Source organism: Marmota marmota, unplaced genomic scaffold (assembly GCF_001458135.2).
Source record: "Marmota marmota marmota unplaced genomic scaffold, marMar, whole genome shotgun sequence".
NCBI classification, from domain to species: domain Eukaryota; kingdom Metazoa; phylum Chordata; class Mammalia; order Rodentia; family Sciuridae; genus Marmota; species Marmota marmota.
Genome location: NW_026000229.1, coordinates 16,233,231 through 16,254,109, shown reverse-complemented (window position 1 = coordinate 16,254,109; position 20,879 = coordinate 16,233,231). Strand labels below are relative to the sequence as shown.

The 20,879-nt window shown below is 35.6% G+C and overlaps 1 protein-coding gene across 1 annotated transcript in view; it reads right to left on the bottom strand.

Annotated features, from left to right (window-relative positions):
* Positions 1 to 20,879, bottom strand: part of Clpx (caseinolytic mitochondrial matrix peptidase chaperone subunit X) — a 37,655-nt gene that overhangs the window by 16,726 nt on the left and 50 nt on the right. The window contains exons 1-5 of the mRNA XM_015480540.2: positions 20,570 to 20,879; positions 14,381 to 14,541; positions 13,710 to 13,827; positions 4,627 to 4,781; positions 1,638 to 1,797 (exon numbers count right to left, since the gene is read on the bottom strand). The exon at positions 20,570 to 20,879 is cut by the window's right edge and continues 50 nt beyond it. Coding sequence (XP_015336026.1) covers positions 1,638 to 1,797; positions 4,627 to 4,781; positions 13,710 to 13,827; positions 14,381 to 14,541; positions 20,570 to 20,648 — 673 coding nt within the window. The 5' untranslated portion in view covers positions 20,649 to 20,879. The remainder of the gene's footprint in view (positions 1 to 1,637; positions 1,798 to 4,626; positions 4,782 to 13,709; positions 13,828 to 14,380; positions 14,542 to 20,569) is intronic.

Genomic DNA, 20,879 nt, shown 5'->3' with positions numbered 1-20,879 from the left:
GCCTGGTTGCTAATATTCACATTTGTCAGATTAAAAATAGGCATCTATTATGAGTATAATGATTTAAATTCTCAATAAGAGTTAAAAATCATTCATATTATGAATATCACAACTGTTGCTCTTTCAGTACCTAAAACAATATTAACTTACTGACTAAAGGAAACAGAAAAATTTTTGCTCCATGACTAGACAGTGCCATTTGGACCTTATAAAAATGAAGGTTCCAAGTCTTCCATTAGTTATGACTCATACTTTCTAAAAATAAAGTAACTGATACTATCACATAACTATTCTGCAGTTCAACAGATGAACAAGTGTCTTCACTGAAATAAGTTGTTTATTTAGCAGCCACTCAAGGTAATCAAAAGATATTATAGAGTTATAAATTTAAGTATTTAGCAGAACTTTCTCAAATTGTATAGTAATGACAAAAAAATAACCTAAAAGGATAGACTGTAGATATAAATCAGAAATCAGGACTCTCTGAAAAACAAAATAGAGTTAAATATTTACATTTTATTCATAGTTATTTTTTAATGAAAGAATTCTATTTATATAATATACATTACTGTCCACAGTAAGTTGAGATTATATGGTATACTGGTATTTAGAATCTAAGATTTATAAAATTTGCACTTACAATGACTTACAAATTTGCCCTTCACCTTGCACTCTGTAGTTTGGGCCCACAAAAGAAAGAGTGCAAGATATCTTGTATTAATAGTTACCATCTCCACATATCTCTGACTTAGGCAAATGAAATTCTGTATCCTGAATCCAAAAGAGAACTGATATTTTCATGGTGAATTAGTTGTGGTGAAGTCTGTAATTCAAAGACAATAACTCAATCTTTACCCCAGTGGTCTTCAACATTTTTTTTTCTTTCTGGTAGTGCTGAGTCTCCCTTTACTAGGCAAACACTCTACCACTGACCTACACACCCCTTTCAAACATCTTTTCCTGAGACCTTTAACAAGAAATATTTTATTTTGTGACTTAGAACCCATATATGCATAACTTAAAACTTATCTACAAGTTAATGTACTCTGGCATTTTCTTTCTTTTGGTACTGGAGATTGAACCCAGGGGCACTTCACCATAAGCTATTTTATTTTGAAACAGGGTCTCATTAAGTTGCTGAGCCTCTAACTCACAATTCTCCTGCTTCAGCCTTCCAAGTTCCTGGAATTACAGGAATGTGCCTCCATGCCCAGCTACTCTGGTAGTTTCTATTCACTCCTAGTTTTTTTTTAAAAAAAAATGCTATTAGCATCCTGTCAAAATGACTTCATAATCCACTAAGGGAAAGCAACCTGCATTTTGAACAATGCTACATTGTACTAAAAAGCATTTTAGGCAGGCATTGTGGCATATGCCTGTAATCCCAGCAGTTTAGGAAGCTGAGGCAGGAAGATCACAAGTTTTGAGTCCAGCCTCCAGCAATTTAGTGAGGCCCTAAGCAACTTAAATAAGATCCCATCTTAAAATAAAAAATAAAAAGGGCTAGGGATCAGTGGTTAAGCACCCCTGTGTTCAATCCCCAGAAAATTATTTTAAGACAAAAGCAAGGAATTACAAAAAAAGATTAATTCTAAGTATAGTAATTTCTATTTTGGTCAATTATCAAAAGCACTAACCTCTAGGTGTTAATGATGTCTGCTTCTCAACCTCTGCCTGCTGTCTCAGATTGGCTGGGATATTATTATATATCCTCTTATAATGATTATACACAGCGACTGAAAGCACCTTCTTAGCAAATGACTGGCCAACAACATACTTATCGAGGTAGTTATATATCTGAAAAATGATTAGGTATCAATAAGTTACTATGAGTTATCATAAATCATACACATTATATGCTAAACATATTTGTAGAGTTTTAAATTTGAACAGACTCTCATTAAAAATAAAATGCTAAGGACATGATACATTAAGTAGAAATGATTCAAAGGTCTAAATCTTTAATGAACAAAAACCACATCATTAGTTTTCTAGCTTAACAAAGTATTACTGTTCCCTATTAGAGTTATGCTAATTTCTATTCTGTAAATAATGCCATAGATTCTATTTTTTTTAAAGTTAATATTAAAGTCATTAAAATACCTACCATGCCACCATATATCTAAACCTATCATCATTAATGTAAATAATCTAAAAATATCTTTTCTATACCTCTCTCAATCACATGGACACAACATTCTTCATAGATACTATATTATAAAACTACCCTTTTCAGAAAGAGACATGATAGCCAGGCACGGTGGCACACACCTGTAATCCCAGCAACTCGGAAGGCTGAGGGAGGAGGATCGAAAGTTCAAAGCCAGCCTCAGCAATGGCAAGTCGCTAAGCAACTCAGTGAGACCCTGTCTCTAAATAAAATACAAAATAGAGCTGGGGATGTGGCTCAGTGGCCAAGTGCCCCTGAGTTCATTCCCTGGTACCAGCCCCCCTAAAAAAAAAAAAAAAGAAAGAAAGAAAGGAAAAACAAAAAGAAATAAGACATTATACAAGTAAAAGGCATAAGTTATACAACCAGTTTCCATGTGTTTTACTACTCTGATATTAATCTTAAAGCATTCATTCATCTAAGTGGCAATCTAAAAGCCTTATTTTAAAAAAATTTTTTGTAGAAGTAGATGGACAGAATGCCTTTATTTTTTTTGTTTATTTTATGAGGTGCTGAGGATCTAACCCAGTGTCTCACTTGCCTAGTGCATGCTAGGCAAGTGCTCTACCACTGAGCTACAGCCCCAGTCCAAAATGCCTTATTTTTTTCCCCCTTGTAGTATAAGAGATTGAACCCAAGGGTACTTTACCCCTGAGTTATACCCCAAGTCCTTTTCCATTTTGAGACAAGGTCTCGCTAAGTTGTTCAGGCTGGACTCAAACTTGCAACCTCTCCCTCAGCCTCCCAAGGTAAATTCCTTCAGTTTTTAGTGAATAAAAATGAACTGATAATAATCACCAACCCTTGAAAATAGTTAAACTGCTTAGTTTCTAAACCTTTGACTCAGCTGAAGTCTACACAAATTAGGAGAGATACAAAACTTAATAGTTACACACACACACACACTTTTAATGAGGTACTGAAAATTGAACCCAGGGGTGCTCTACACCACCAAGCTTCATCCCCAGCTCTTTTTACTTTCATTTTGAGTCAGGATCTCACTAAGCTGCCCAGGTTGGCCTCAAACTTGCAATTCTCCTGCCTGAGCCTCTTGAGTCAATGGAATTACAGATGTGTGCCACCATGACTAGCTCTTTTTTTTAAAAAAATTATTTTTTAGTTTTAGGTGGACACAGTATCTTTATTTATTTTATTTTTATGTGGTGCTGAGGATCGAAACCAGTGCCCAATGCATGCACTCTACCACTGAGCCACAGCCCCAGCCCCACCATGCCTAACTCTTCTTAGCTATATTTTCCATGACATTACTGTTACATGACAAATGCTTTAGCTGCTACACAACTAAATTTTATTATAGATTTTAAAAAATATAATATGCTTCTCACAAATTAAATATATGAATCTCCAAATCTGTCACAGCACATTTGGGGATAGAGACAAATACATAGTATAAGATATAGTTTAAAAAAAAGATACACTGAGGCAGAGTGAGAAATAATTTAAGTGTACACATATCTGAGACACAGAGGAGTAAGTACAAGTCCAGGAGGCAGGGGCTCCTGGTTCTTTAAAACCACACATCATGTGCCCAAAGGAGCTATCATGTGCACACTCTGCCATGTTTCACAAGACCAAACCACACTCTATTTGAGACTTCTGGCAAGAGCCCACACCACAAAAGCCATGATTATATACAGGGCAGCCCTAGTAGTGATTGTGAAAAAAAATTACTTGACACTGTTATACTAAAAGTCTTTCTACCATAAAATAGACTAATTTAAGGGGGAATAATTGCAAACTCGTGTTACTTAGGGGCCCAAGCTAACAAAATAAGTTAATAGCTGAACTTTTTTAAGGATATTATTTCAGACTAGGTATTAATACCATTTTAATAATCATCCAAATATATTTCATTAATACTAAGTATGGTAATCATGACAAGGGAAAAAGCAATGGACTCCAAATGTAAATTCCAACTACCAAATCTCAGTTAACAATTTAGTCAGATACAGCCTATAGTAAGAACTTATAGGTCTGGGGTTGTGTGGCTCAGTGGTAGAGCACTTGCCTGGCACGTGTGAGGCATTGGGTTTGATTCTGAGAACCACATAGAAATAAATAAATAAAGGTATCTTATTTCATAATAAAGACACATGTCCATTTACAGCTTTTGAAAAAGAACTTATAGCTAAGCATAGTGGCACACACCAGTAATTCTAGTGACTTGGGAATTCTGGGGCAGGGGGATTGCAAGTTTGCAGCCAGCCTCTAAAACTAAGTTAAACCCTCCTGTCTCAAAATAAAAAGAATTATAAAAAGGACTGAGGATAAAGCTTAGTGGTAGAGCATACTGGGTTCAGTTCCTGGTAACAACAACAAAAAATTACAATACTTATTTATATACCAGTGTTAGGATTCAGTATAAACATGAGAAAGGAAAATAATGTAATGTTTCCAAGACAAAATATTATAAAAGACCAAGCTAAAACCTATACCTTCTTAGGGGGAGGAGGAGGTTTCTGTTGGAATGCCAATTTTACAGCTTCTGCAGCTGATTCCGGTTCTTTAATTATGCTTTTCTTTGAGTCTGCTTCAGATAGGACAACAAAAAAATGATGGCATTTTTCACACTTTACAAAGCGGGTGGATGCTGAAAAAGAAAACAGAAATCAGCAAAGGAACATTTAAAAATAATCCCAATAGTGTTTTTTAACCTTAAAAACTCACTGTAGACTGCATGACCAATGTGATTCTACAACATGTATCATCAGAAAAATGAGAAATTATACTGCATTTATGTATGACATATCAAAGTACATACATGCATTCTACTGTCATGTATAACTAACTTGAACAAATTTTAAAAATTAAAAACAAAAACAAAAGACTCAGGTAAATGAAAATTTATGCAGTGACAAAGAGTAAGCTACAGTTCACTCCACTAGCCATGATAATAGCCTCATGTATATAAGAAGTATATTACAAGGACAGATGAATTCAGTAAACTCTTTATACATTTTACTAGGTTGCTTCCATTTTGTGATATATTTCATTTTGAGATTATTTCAACTTCCTATTCATTAAAGACAAGTTTCAAAAACCACTTTGAGAATATTGAGAAATCATATTTTACTAAGTATTTGAATGAACAGTGAACAAAAGTCAAGCACAAATAGATTAAAGTATTTTTCCACTGTTTTATTATGAAAAATTCCAAACTGTGACTTGGTAAACATTTCAAAATATTTCATAATTTACCCTAATTACTCCACTAATTCTAATTTTTTTTTTTCCCCCAGTGCTGGGAATCAAACCCAGGACCTCATGCATGCCAGATAAGCACTCTACCACTAAGCCACATCCCCAGCCTCTAATTCCTATTTTTTCTGATTGAAAAATCACTAAGAAACTAACAAAATAACCTTGGTTATATTGATTTGATTTAAAGATAATCATAGTTTTTGAAAGCAACAAAATGAGGATAAAATGGGCTTCAAAATCATCAGCTATAGTTTATCTTTTTTTTAATATTTATTTTTTAGTTACAGGTGGATACAGTATCTTTATTTTTTATTTTATGTGGTGCTGAGGATCCAACCCAGTGCCTCATACATGCTAGGCAAGTGCTCTACCTCCGAGCCACAACCTCAGCCCTATAATTTATCTTGTGTTAAACCAAAAGTGACTTTTCCCCCCTTTCTCTTTTTTTAAAATTTGGCTATATATGTAATGTAGACTTATGGACATATGTTTTTGACATTCTCCAAGCCTAATCCTGTTATTGGTAACCAGGGACCTCAGAAAGCAGCATGGTAGAGCATCCCATATAAGTGCATATAATGAATACCGATTTGGAATGTCTAGATAATACAATTTTGTGGGATATTTGTGTGTGTGTGTGTGAGAGAGAGAGAGAGAGAGAGAGAGAGAGAGAGAGAGAGATCCAGTTAGATAGGTAAAAAACAAAAGACAAAATGAATTTTAAGAAAAACTGAAAATTTTTCTTCTTTGGGAAAATTATAAATAGTATTACCTATCCATAATTACCAAGCAAGCACACCTAATAACTGACAAGCACATCTAATCTTCACAAAATAATTTAAATGAGAGCTGGGGTTGTGGCTCAGTGGTAGAGCACTTGCCTAGCATGTGTGAGGCACTGGGTTCAATTCTTAGCACCATATATAAGTAAGTAAAATAAAGGTCCATTGACAACTAAAAAATATTTTAAAAATAATAATCTGAATGAAAAGAATAGAAAATTCCATATTAAAAAAAATTGGGGCTGGGGATGTGGCTCAAGCGGTAGCGCGCTCGCCTGGCATGCGTGCGGCCCGGGTTCGATCCTCAGCACCACATACAAAGATGTTATGTCCGCCAATAACTAAAAAATAAACATTAAATAAAAAAAAAATTTAAAAAAAAAAAATAGAACTCACTATTAAATCAATCAATTTAATTTTTATTTTTCCAATCTTAATCACAAGGCAATTAAAGAATACAACCTGGATAAATTCTAGCATAAAACTTTAAACTCAGGGCTGGTTGTGGCTCAGCAGTAAAGCACTTGCCAAGCAGTGCAAGGCACTTGGTTCGATCCTCAGCACCACATAAAAATAAATAAAGATACTGTGTCCAACTAAAAAATAAATATTAAAAAAAAAAACAACTTTAAATTCCAGGAGAGCTCATACATGTTTTCTATTTAATGATCACCTATAAATGTTAACCTAAAGAAAAAGATCGAGCCAGTCCAAGTACTTGCAATTAACACAAGCCCAAATACGTAACCACCATTTCCCATCAATGGGAAGAGAGCCAACACCTTATTTTATAATGAGGCAACGGTTTACAACTGTTACTGATGGTAAACAAGAAAAGAAGGAGCAGAGACACCTCTGATCTAGTTTGGGCTGTGTGACAGGAAAATGTGGCCTAAGAACATAAGAACAAAATATTTCTCCAAGATAAATAGGTCAAAGGGAAAGAGATTACACATCAACATATCACATCTCTCTTTGCTTGCTGTGGAAAGACTGTTTAAATTCAACTTGAATACTGTATTTGCAATATAATTTTACAGTGAAACATGTTCCACATATACCCAAGTTCAAGGAATGAATTTTATTTATCAAAATGCTACATAAGGGTCAAGAGTACTCAGTAAATTAAAGCTGAAGAAATTGATGTAGCCTGTGAATTCATTGTTATTCAATAAATTCTGACATTGTAGAAAGACAAAAAAATGCTATATAAGGAAAAAATATAAGAATTTAAAGGCTTTTTTTTTTAACTCCTCAAGGGGAGGGCACAAAATTTAATTTTGTTAAATTACCAGAGAATACACACTTTTTTCCTTTAAATGATTACTACAAGTATCATACTTTAGTCCTTTCTATAATACTGACACCAATAAATATGCTTGCAGAATATGCCAAAAACAAGAGCGACCACCTTAGTGAAAACCTTCTCAGAAGATTTTTTCTTTCTTTCTTTTTTTCTTTGGTTTTTGTTTCTGTTTTGTGTTTTCTGTGTGTGGTGCTGGGAATGAAATAACACACTTATGCATGCTAGGCAAGTGGTCTACCACTGAGTTACACCCTCAACACCGGGAGATTTGTTTAAATCAAAGTTCCTCATGATTCCAAATACATTTCAAGGTCCAAAATAAAATCTTCAAGCCAATGTAATAATGTTTAATACAAACCTCAACAGACACATAAGTAAGCAAGCCTTCATAAGTATTACATAAATAAAAATAGCTAAAGGCTCTATCTTAAATAAAAGAAACTTCTTGTTTGATACATTATTTTTAATAGGTAAAAGAAAATAATAAAAACATTCTTAGATTTTCTTTGTACCTCCCTAATTTCTGATCATTTTCTACATATTCATATGGTACCTATACAAATTGTATTTTATTTCCACAACAACAAACAAGAATACCTGATGTCAATATCAGCTAAGAAAACAGCAAAATCTCTACAACTATTCTCGTAAGATGGAAGTGTACTTCAGGACCCATGAGCTAAAATAGTTTTCGCATTTTTAAAAAACTGAAAAATGACAACAAAAGTCATAAAAAATTCAAATCTAAGTGTTTACATACAAAAATTCATAGGAGCAGCCACATTTATTCATTTACATTGTCTACTGTTGCTTCTGCACTTCAATTGCAGAGTAGAATAGTTGTAACAGAGACCAAATGTCCCATACAGCCTAAAATATTTACTATTTGGCCTTATACAGTAAAAATTTGTTGACTTTTGCTATACAACATTTAAATGAAAAAACTACCCACAGAAAGAATACTTCCAAATCATGTATCTGGATATGGGTCTAGCATCAAAAATATATGAAGAACTCTTCAACAAGAAGATAAGCCAATTTTTAAATGGAGAAAGGATTTAAATAGCTATTCTTCCAAAAAAGATACACAAATGGCCAATAATCACATGAAAAAATTATGATCATCATTAGTCACCAGGGAAATACAAATTAAAAACCACCATTGAATATTATTAAACAGCTACTATGAATAAAAAGTAAGCAGTAAAGAAGATGTGGAGAAACTGGAATCTTCATATACTGATCAATTGTAAGATGGCACAAATGCTGTAGAAAACAGTCTGGCAATTCTATAAAAACTAAACAGTTACCAGCTGACTCAGAAATTCCATTCCTATCTACCCAAAAGAAGTAAAAATGTATGTCCACACAAAAACTTATGCATGAATGTTCATAGAAACATTACTCACAATAGCCAATGAGAAGAAACAATCCAAATGTTCATTAAAAGATGCATGGCTAAAAATGGGATATTTTCAGCCACAAAAGACAATGAGGGGCTGGGGTTGTGGCTTAGCAGTAGAATGCTCACCTAGCACATGCGAAGCGCTGGGTTCGATCCTCAGACCATATAAAAATAAATAAATAAAGGTACTTTGTCCAGCTACAACTAAAAAAATAATAATAATACATATTTTTTAAAAAAGAATGAAATATGGGGCTGGGGTTATGGCTCAGTGGTAGAGCACTTGTTTTGCATGCATGAGGCACTGGGTTCAATCCTCAGCACCACATAAAAATAAATAAATAAAGATATATATATATATATAAAAAGACAATGAAATATTGATACATGCCACAACTGGGATGAACCTTGAAAATATGCTAACTGAAAGAAACCAGACAAAAATGCCATCTATTGTATAATACCACTATGAAATATCCAGAACAGACAAATTCAGAGACAGAAACTAGGTTAATGGTTGCCATGGCTAGGAGGAGAGGAAGGTGAAAAATGACTACTAAGAGCTATGAGATTTCTTTCTGGGATGATGAAAATGTTCTGGAATTAGAGAATTCATTGTACAACTTAGGAATATATTATATTAGTCACTGAACTGTATGTTTTAAAATGATGAATTGTATCATATGTAAATGAATTAAAAATCTTAAAAGTGAAAGAATGAAGCCTACATGTATTAATATATATTATTCTCAAAACATTGCTTTTAGGGGGTCTGGGGATATAGCTCAGTTGGTAGACTGCTTGCCTTGCATGTATAAGGCCCTGTGTTCAAATCCCACCACCACAAAAAAAAAAAAAAGTATTATCTGATGTCAATATATGAAGGGATTACAAATACGATATGAACCTCTCTTAAGAAGGCATAAATTAATTGCTGCTTAAGATACTATAGAGAATGTATCTCTTTAATAAGAAGTTTGCCTAAAAGAATTCCAGAAAGACAAAACATTGCTTTTAGTGAAAAGAAGCAATTTGCAAAATATATGAAAAACAGACCACTTATATTTTTTCAAAAAGCATTATGTTCAATAAAGATATATTTCCAAAACCTTAACTTTATCTATAATGTCTAATTTTTTAAAAGATTATATATATATGTATTTAAGTAATTTAAAATAATGAAAAAAAAATTTTTTAATTTTTTTAGTTGTAGATGGACACAATATTTTTATTTATTTTTATGTGGTGCTGAGGATTGAATCCAGTGCCTCACATGTGCAAGGCAGGCGCTCTACCACTGAACTACAGCTCCAGCCCCTGAAAAAAATTTTTAAATGAACAATTACCTAAATGAGCCATTCACAAAAGAATTACAAGTGACCAAAAAGCAAGAAAAAAGATGTTTACATACTTACTAGTATATAAGTGAAGATTTAAACAAAATAACCTGAGACCAAACAAAACTCTTTAGGATGAAGATGACACAGGTTTTAATGTGTACACACAGGTCCTTGGCATTCAAAAAAGACACATTCTGAAGAGATTTTTTATTGTGGGTAGGCAAAAACAAGAGAAGAAAGGTTTGTTATACTCCAAGGCCTGTAAGTAAAGCTCCAAGGAGAGGAGACGGTGATAGTCATCTGTATTTTCTGAGCCTGGCAGTTATATGACTCAACAGTTGTTTGCTTGGTAAATTATGTATAAGTACAAACTCTTCTTTTTACTCTTTTCTTTCATATTTTCTACTTCCAAGTCCCCACCTCCAATTAGAATTCCCAAAGGAAATAAGCCTCAGCTTTGAATTGATTATAGTAAAGTAGTGTTTCCACCCTTGGTCTGACTGTTAAACACAGATTTGAGGACCCCTCTCAACATCTACAGAATCTTAATCTCTAGGGAAGAAGCCTTGAAATCTCTGTTTAAAAGTTACCCACGGTGGTTAATTACAAACTGGCAAGTTTTGAAAACATAAAAGAGAAATATTTAATCCCAAGAGCAGCTAGTTTACCCCTAAAGAATCTTCAGTTGGTAAGAATGTATGGGGTAGAAACTTCTGAAAAGCAAATTTTCACTGCTATGTGAACTAAAGCCTCAGCTTCTTCATTTATAAAAATGAAGATATTTTCTGGCTTAAGAAAAGTGAGGTTGCAAGATAAAATTATATATGTTGCATTTACTAAATTTAGTCTCTTTCTTGGCATTTACTAAATTTAGCCTCTTTCCCTTCTACTCTAAGAAATTATTCTTTGGGTCTATAAAGATTGAACTTGTTCCCTGAAAAAAGAAGAAAAGAAATTATTTCCTGATTAAAATATACATGAAATTGTTCCAATAAATAAACTGAGCAATTCTCAGATTCTAGAATTGTAGTATATCACATTTTGTGTGTGTGTGTTGCTGGGAACTGAACCCAGGGCCTTATGCATGCGAGGCAAGCACTCTACTTACTGAGCTATATCCCCAGACCCTCACATCAATTTTTTTTTTTTTTTTAGAAACTTTTATCATTTGGTTCTACCACTTTCATTGTATATGGCAATCCAAATTAAATCATTCAGACTGCTTTTTCTGTTTTGCCTGGCAAAAACCACAAAGATCTCTGTTACTCCAGCTATGAAATGGAATCACTTTAAAAGTCTTTCCAAAACTGGGACTGGGGATTTTGTTTAGCAGCAGAATACTCGATTAGCATGCTCAAGGCCATGGATTCAATCCCCAGCACCACAAAAAAGAAAAAAAAAAAGGGGGGGCGGGTTCAAAACTGTAAAAACATGCTATGTATAGTACTCTTTCATATGGTGGTCAATTAACACTAATGGTAAATGTGAAATGGTAATTAAAGCCTCAATATTAGGGTTACAACATGGAGAATCTTCTCTAGCTAATCACAAAAAGTGAGAGTCCTACCAAACCCAGCCATCGACATTTTTTTTTTTAACCAATGAACCGTACAGAAAGCTGACATAGTCGCACAGTGTAATTTACCCTTGAGTCATTACTTCAATTCTAAACCATACGGCAATGAGTTAATTGATTATTTGATAGACTAAAGAAAACATCTGCCAGCCATGGTGACACACGCCTGTCATCCCAGTGGCTTGGGAGGCTGAGGCAGGAGGATCGCGGATTCAAAAGTCAGCTCAGCAACTTAGCAAGCTCCAAACAACTTAGCAAGACCCTGTCTCAAAATAAAAAATAAAAAGAGCTGGAGATGTGGCTCAGTGGTTAAGCACCCTTGGGTTCAATCCCTAATACCAATAAATAAATAAATAAACAAACAAACAGAAAAATATCTGTACTAGCACCTTTGTATTTCGGACACTAACAGCAAAAGTTGAATAGTTGATCTCTCCCTTCTCTTGAGTGAATCATTAATAAATATCTGACACTTCCTAGAATTAAGGGCTTACTCCTCTAGAGAGTTCAGAGAAGGAAATTACCTTAATATTTGAATGACTGATCTTTTAGTTAATGAAATGTTTAATAGTTATTTGAAAAATGTTATAATAAATATAGAGTAAGTTGGGCTGGAGTTGTAGCTCAGCAGGAGAGTACTTGCCTAGCACATGCAAGACCCTGGGTTCGATCCTCAGCACCACATAAAAATAAATAAAAGTATTGTGTCCAACTACAACTAAAAAATAAACATTTACTAAAATAAATATAGAGTAAGTCTTGGTTTTCCTATAACTCAATAATTGCATACATGAACACTAAAAAAAATCCAAATTTAAAATAATACACAGAATCAAAATAAAGATTTGGAGGGGTACTGGGATTGAACCTAGAGGTGTTTTATCACTGAGCTCCATCCCCAGTCCTTTTTTTTTTAATGGGGGCAGGGGTGGTGGTGGTACCGGGGATTTAACTCAGGGGCACTTGACCACAAGCCACATCCCTAGCTGTATTTGAAAAATGTTATAATAAATATAGAGTAAGATGGGCTGCAGTTGTAGTTGGGCTGGAGTTGTAAAATTTTGTATTTTATTTAGAGACAGGGTCTCACTGAGTTGCTTAATGTGTTGCTTTTGCTGAGGCTGGCTTTGAACTCACAATCCTGCTGCCGCAGCCTCCCAAGCCCCTGGGATTACAGGCATGCGCCACCACACCCAGCCCCAGCCTTTTTTATTTCCATTTTGAGACAGGGTCTCACTAAGTTGCTGAGGCTGGTCTTGAGGTTGCAATCTTCTTATCTCAGCCTGCCCAGTTGCTGGGATTACAGGCAGGCACCATCACACCTAACAAGAAACAAATATTTTTCTTAAATTCTTTTTTTTTTTTTTTAAAGAGAAAGGAAGAAAGGAAGAAATATGCTCTCAGAGAGAAAGGTCTAGGTCTCCATCCCTCTCTTAGAGAGACAGAGAGAATTTTAATATTTATTTTTTAGTTTTTCGGCGAACACAACATCTTTGTTTATATGTGGTGCTGAGGATCGAACCCGGGCCGCACGCATGCCAAGCAAGCGCACTACCGCTTAAGCCACATCCCCAGCCCTTTCTTAAATTCTTATACCACAACACAAAGTACTAAAAGCACTAGTGAGTTTTAGTATCTGGTGAACATTTAGAGAATCACCTAAGCTCAGGAGCAAAATAACTTTGGTATATATAATGTATATATTTCTATATATCTAATGACTTAAAAGGAAGGGAGGGGCTGGAGTTGTAGCTCAGTGGTAAAGCACTTGCCTCATATGTGTGAGGCACTGGGTTCAATTCCTAGCACACATATAAATAAGCAAGTAAAATAAAGGTCCATCAATAACTAAAAAATATTAAAAAAAAAAAAGAAGGGGAAAAGAAAAACATTAGAAGTAATACTTACACACAAAGGTCTCTACATGTGTGCATAAGTCACCACATTTAGGACAGCGCAGCTGGTTTCCACCTTTCCCAGAATTCCCAGAGCCTGATTTTTTACTGCTGCCCTCACTCACCGACTTCTAATGTTTGTGGAGGAGGAAAAAAGATTGTCAGATTATTAGTTTCAGGCAATCATTTTATATATACCTTAAATATAAGTGATGTAGCTTATAATTAATCTTATAATTTTTACAATTCCTAGAATGGAATTATCAGCATAGTTATATCCTTACTATCATTAGTTATCAAAAAAGCTATTTACCACAAAAATCAAAACACGTGTATTAATCTGTTGTTTTTTTTTTTTTTTACCCAGTATGTGCAACCATGTATAATAAAGAGTTTTCTTTCGATGACTCAATAAGCAATAGAGGAAAATTGTATTTCAGACAGTTATTGACACTGACAGTAAAAGTAGAAGAGTTATGCAGCTTCTTCTACAAGGCAATATAAACCCAGAGGTTATACAGTACTATTATTATATTTAACTATTAAATGAGGGGAAAATGGGGCTATGGATGTTGTTCCACAGTACAGCACTTTCCCAACATGCCCAAAGCCCTGGGTTCAACCTCTACCACTACAGGGGGAAAAAAAAATTTACATGCTTTTCAATAAAAATAAAACAATTACCTTATTTCCATCTCCAGAGCCATCTTTATTTGTCCCATCTTTTGAGGCAAAGTATGCTGGTGTTTCTGAAAAGGTTCTTAGAGGAGCTCGGCGCAGAATCTGAGTTTCAAAGGTCCCAAACCTTCCTAAAACTGGTACGTGAATGCGACTACATGAAATACCTGAAAATAAAAGGAAATCTATCAGTTTACCTAACCAAATATTGACATGCCGTAATAAATCCCCTGGAAACAAAAGTCCTTGAGCACAAAAGAGGCAGAAAAGTTAGTTTTCACAGCAATAGTACACACTAATAAAGAAAACAGTGAGTGATACCATCAGAGACCAAAGTCCTCTCAAAAAACAACCAGGCCATAGCCTCTGAAAGACTCTTAGTAAGCAAAGAAATTGTTTCTGGTTCCATCCTTTCAAAGTGAGGTAAGACACCCCCCACCTTTGTATAACAATGTGTGGCTCTTTTAAAATGTGAAAGGAGTTCAACATCTGCTTTACCTGGAGGTTTTATTAAAAGACCATTTGTGCCCTATATTTTTATATAAATAAGCATGTGAGAGCAACAGCTGTCTGTGTCTTTGATTACATGGGGGTAATATATAAGACAAAGTAAACAAATTTCAATTATTCTTTTTAAAAATTATGTGTTATTCCACTTATGAGGTACTTACTAGTCAAAGTTATAGAAATAGCAAAAGGAATGGTGGCTGTTGGGGACTGGAAGAACTGAAAGTTATTGTATCAATGGTTATAGAGTTTTAGTTTTACAAGAAAAGAGTTATGGTGATGGCTGTACAACATTGTGAATGTACTTAATTGGAGGAAAAACAGTTTAATGTACTATTCATTAAAGCATCCATATTAATGAAATATTTCAATATAAAGCATTGAGCAAACTAATCTGGGAGTTTTAATCCTTCTTGTGCCATGAATCTCTTTGGAAGTATGATGTAGCCTTTGGATTGATCTCTTTCCAGAATAATGTTTTTTAAATGCATAAAGTATAGAACAAAAGAAATTAATTATACTGAAGTACTTATCAAATTATTTTTTTGGACTAGGAATATGGCTCAGTGATTAGCATGCACAAGGCCCTGGGTTAGGTCCTTAGCACCACTGGAAGAAAAAAAGAACTTAAAATATGCTTCTTTATTTACAAAATTAAATAAGCTCTAACAGTTCTTTTAATAACTACTATGATTTTGAAGTAATAAAAAGTACAAACAATATTTTGAGATATCAGCGACTATAATGTGATATGAAAATACTTGAGATTTTGACTAATGACAAATTCACAAATACTTCTAAGACTACTGTGATTTGTTGCTATATTCATAATTGAAGGAATACTATATTTCAGTTAGAGACTACTGAAAACAAAGTTCACAAAATCTCTGAATCCTGTTCATAGACCCCTTGGGAACCATGAACTTCAGGTGAAGAACCCCTGAAAGCCAAAAAAGGTAAGTATTTTTGTAAAGTATATTTTGCAAGACTACTTGGCAACAATGATAAAAGCCAGTTAAAAGTTAAACTATTTACAAAACTTCTGTCATGCAGATAAAGCTTTCTGAGTTTCAGGACAACTGCTTTTAAAAATAAGTATTAGAATTAGGCACACCCAATTTAGGGCTATTAAAAAATAGAAGTAGGGGCTGGGATGTGGCTCAAGCGGTGGCGCGCTTGCCTGGCATGTGTGCGGCCCGGGTTCGATCCTCAGCACCACATACAAAGATGCTGTGTCTGCCGATAACTAAAAAATAAATATTAAAATTATTTAAAAAAAAAAAAAAAAAAATAGAAGTAGAAGGGTAGTTTACTCAATTTTATACTTGACTCTTGAACTAAGGAGTCTCCAAAAACATAAAAATGATTAATCTTAAATACATGAATGTTTTAGAAATAGTGTGAAAGAATTAAAAATTACCATCTATTTTAGTGCAAGTGTGTAACAGTTGGTGAAATAGTAAATCAAGTTAAATTCTTGCTCAAAAAACTTGGTCTTTGGCTGGGCACAGTGGCACATGCCTGTAATCCCAACTACTCAGGAGGCTGAGACAGGAGGATCACAAGTTTGAGTAACTTTGTGAGACCCTGTCTTAGAATAAAAAAATAAAGAAGGGTCGGAGATGTAACTCAGTGGTAGAGCACACCCCTGGGTTCAACCCCCCAGTATCACAAAACAAAAACAAAATGGTCTCTAATTTCTAACACAAATTGAAAAAATTTTTTTCAACAATAACTCAAAAATAATAACAGCAACTTAACAGATGTTTTTCCCATTTATTTTTTTAATATTTATTTTTTGATTGTAATTGGACACAATACCTTTATTTTTTTATGTGGTGCTGAAGATCGAACCCAAGGCCTCGCATGTGATAGGCGAGCGCTCCACCACTGAGCCACAATCCCAGCCCAATTTTCCCCATTTATTAATCTCAAATTTCCATTTTATGCTCAAACTATTGTTTCGGGAGCTCTGAATATTTTTAATAAAGTAATATCTTTCCTCACGTTTAAAAATGTTTGATGGGGGGCTGGAGTTGTGGCTCGGTAGTAGAGCGCTTGCCTAGCATGTGTGAGGCCCTGGGTTTGATTCTCAGCACTGCATATAAATAAAGGTCCATCAGTAGCTAAAAAAAAAAAATTTTTTTTTTAAATGTTTGATGGATTTTCATTAAAGACATTCTGCTACCCAAGAAAAATCTTCGACCTTGTTTTTTTTTTTTTGTGTGTGTGTGTGTAGAGTCAGGGATTGAACCTGGCCCCCATACATGCTAGGCAAGTGCTCTGCCACCAAGTCACACCCCCAGCCAGAGAAATCTTAAAAAAACTTTTGTAGAAACCAGACACACTGGCACCCACCTGTAATCCCAGAGGCTAGGGAGACTGAAACAGAAGGATCACAAGTTTGAAACCAGCCTCAGCAATTTAGCAAGACCCTAAGCAACTTAGCAAGACCTGGTCTCAAAATTAAACACAAAAAGGGCCAGGATATGGCTCAGTGGTTCAGCACCCCTAGTTCAATTCCCAGTACCAAAAAAAGTTTTGTGAGAGACTCTGGATTCAATTCCAAGCCCTGCAGGAGGTGGAGGGTCTTTTACAATGCCAGAAATAAAGATGCTCCCTCGTTTATTCAGTTTGCCTTATTTAATTTGTATTATATTAGAGTGAAGAGAGAGAGAATTAAAATCTAGCTCAAATGTGAAATAAGCTAGACTCAGAAAATCAAGGGTGAATATTTTATCTCACGTGCAGAAGCTACAGAGGAAAAAAAAAAAAGAAGGAATAAAAAAGGATCTCACTAAAAATCAAAAGACCAATAAAGTAAAGGAAGATTGAAAGGGAAGGAGAGAGCAAAGGGAATATCTGAGGAACAAAATTGACCAAATTATGCTACGTCCACATATATATATGACTATATCACAATGAATCCCGCTTTTATGTATAACTATAATGCACTAATTAAAAAAATAATAATAGGGGCTAGGCATATAGCTCACAAGGATGTTTGCCTAGCATGCACAAAGCCCTGGGTTCAATCCTCAGTACCACAAAAACAACAATAATGATAATAATAACAATAAAAAAGAAGGCCAGTAGAGGAGGTATCTGGGGGAGTGAAATTGATCAAATTATATTAGATGCATGCATAAATATGTCACATTGACTCCCACTATGATGTACAATTATAACGTACCAACAAAACAAAATCTAGCTAAAAGTTTCAAGATAGGTCCATTCCGTAACTATTATGAAAATTATATACGCTAACATACTTGAGTTCTTCACTTACACCCTACATTTCTAGTCTTAAAACAGCCAAATTCAGACCAAGCATTGTCATTCAAAAAGTTTTTAAACGGAATCAAGCATTTCTTAATGCACATATTTGGAATGCAATGTGATCTCATATATGCAAAATACATTAAATATACATCACAACTGGAAAACATTAGCAAAAAATTTTTAAATTTCTACTTTACTATAGCTTTCATATTCAAAGAGAATAGTGCAGAAAAACACATTAAATTTGGTATACATAGCTCATCAGGAAAAGAAAACAGATCCAGTATCAAATACAACAAATTACTAAGCTTTCAAACTATCATTTGAAAAATTTTAAGTATAGCTTGGTAGGCCCATGGAAATAGAAACTATTTCAGAAGTTCTGAAATTACCACTTCTATTCTTAACTCTTTGAACTGAGAATTCTCCCACCATCTCATTAGAAAAGTATAAGTATTTTGATGAGAAATTCTTAACTCTAATGTGTATAAGAAAAAAGAATAAAATTTAATCCTGATTTTTCTCTTTCCCCTCTTCCTCTTTCCAAGAATTTCAAATAAAAACAATCCTCCTGGTATTAAGTCCCCTTTCTTGTAGGCTATATATAGAGACTTTCTATAATAAAAAATAAACATTTCAGTCACATGTGGTGTTGCACACCTGTAGACCCAGCACTCAGGAGGCTGGGGTAGGATCACTTGTACTGGAGTTAAAACCAGCCACTTCATTAGGGAAAACATAGCCACTTCATTAGGGAGAAAAAAAAATTACGTAGTTAAAGCTTGGGAAAGTCTTAAATGTGTAAACCATCTGCCCATTTCATAAAAATATTAAATTCTATGATACTGGGTGCTGTCTCATATTTGAAGCTTAGTTGACTCCTTTTCAGTGAAAACAATAGTTCTGTATTTCTGAAACCCCCTGGCAACTTATATTAATGGATACAGAAATAGATAATAAGCCATTGTGTTGATTTACCTTGTTGATGTATTTAAATTTTAAGGAAAAACAATGACGGGTTTGAAATAAATAATTGCCTGTCCTGTGATTCATAGTTTTCAAGGACTCCTGACTAGAACAGATCAAAAACTTTTTCAAAGCAGCTCTGGGGCTATCTTTGTTCTATCTTTTAAAGAAATCTTGCTTTCTATGCTAAAAAAAAAAAAAAAAAAATAGTGCCCCTGCCCAAAAAGAATACCGAAATACTTTATACACGCTAGAAATGCTATTACTGTCTACTCCACCACATTTAAACATGAGGGTAAAGACTTATTCAACCACCTCCAGCATCAAAACGTCCTGACACATAATAGGCCTTCAACAAATGTATGTCAAATAAGTTAAAAACATCCATCATTTTCAAATGTTTATAAATATTTAACATACTTTACTATAGCTTTCATATTCATTCATATATCACTTTACAAAATGCTTCTGCCCACATTACTCTATGTAATAAACTGCCAGGATAGATAGACATTTAGTAAACAATAAAGTTATAATTAACCAAAAAATTAGGAAAGGGGGAGTTTTATTTATCCAAGGATCATAAACCGACAAAATAAAAAACGAGACGAATTAGTCTGGAAGTTAGTGACAATAACAGGTTCTAGCCTCAAAGATTTGAAGAAGAGAAAGATGGTTTCTTTTTCCGGAATTTCTTGGCTCAAGTGCCATTCTTTCGCAGCTCCTGATAAACAGAGAGGAGAGGTAAACATGAGCCACTCTAAAGATATCAAGACTCAAGTTCGGGGAAGCCAGCAAACGACTGCAGGTATGGCCAAATATTCCAAAAAGAATTCCACCGGTAGTTTCCCCCATCTCCCCGGCTGCTTTCCTGCGGGCCCCGGGCTTTGCCTGGCGCCGGGAAGTATTGCGAGCTCTGTTTATGTCCGGGTGTTGACCGCCGCACAATGACACCTCGAGTGTTGCGCGGCCTGCGTCCGGACGTCCAGCTGGGCGCCTCGCGAGACCCCAAAGTGACAGCCCCTCACTCTTGCCCTCCCGGTGCCCCCGACAGCCCAAGGGAGACTCGGCCAGACTCCGGAAGAGAAGCTGCTTTCATAGTCGGCGGCCCCCGAAAGGACCGAGTGGGGTCTCAGGACACTTTTTAATGAGAGGAGCATTTTTGTGCCTCATCCAGAGTTCAGACCCCAAACTCTGGAGGCCCGAAAGCGAGCGGTCAGGCAAGAACACAAGGATTTTCTTCAAATTCGAGAAACACCTTCTCCAGAGACTGGTAGAGAGAGCCCCATCCCAAGGGAAAGTGTGGGTGGGTGCTGAGTAGAGCGCCTCACAACTCGCAACCCGCGAGTGAGAAACGCCTCGGGCCCTCCCCAGGGTCCCCACCCGCCTCAGGTCCACGCTCCCAGGACCGAGGGCTCAGACATGGGACTACTTCATTACCTCTCTGCGCGGAGGCGAGCGAGGTGGTGATGAGACGAGCGGCGGCCGCGCCGCAGGTACAAGCACCGCAGCTGGACATCTCTACTGGGCCTAGGCCGGGGCTTCGCCCCTTGCTGACCTCTGGATCTCAGCAGTCGGGCTCCTACTCGCGGGGCGCGCTGACTTGGTCCTGAACTGTCCCGCCGGCCCAAGGCCCAGTGCAGGGTTCACCCGCCTGTCAGCCAGGCCTTCTGGCTCTTCGTCTCCCACCGCTGTCTACTCACTACAGTAGACACTTATACCCCCTCCCTTTCCCTCCACCCCCCACCCC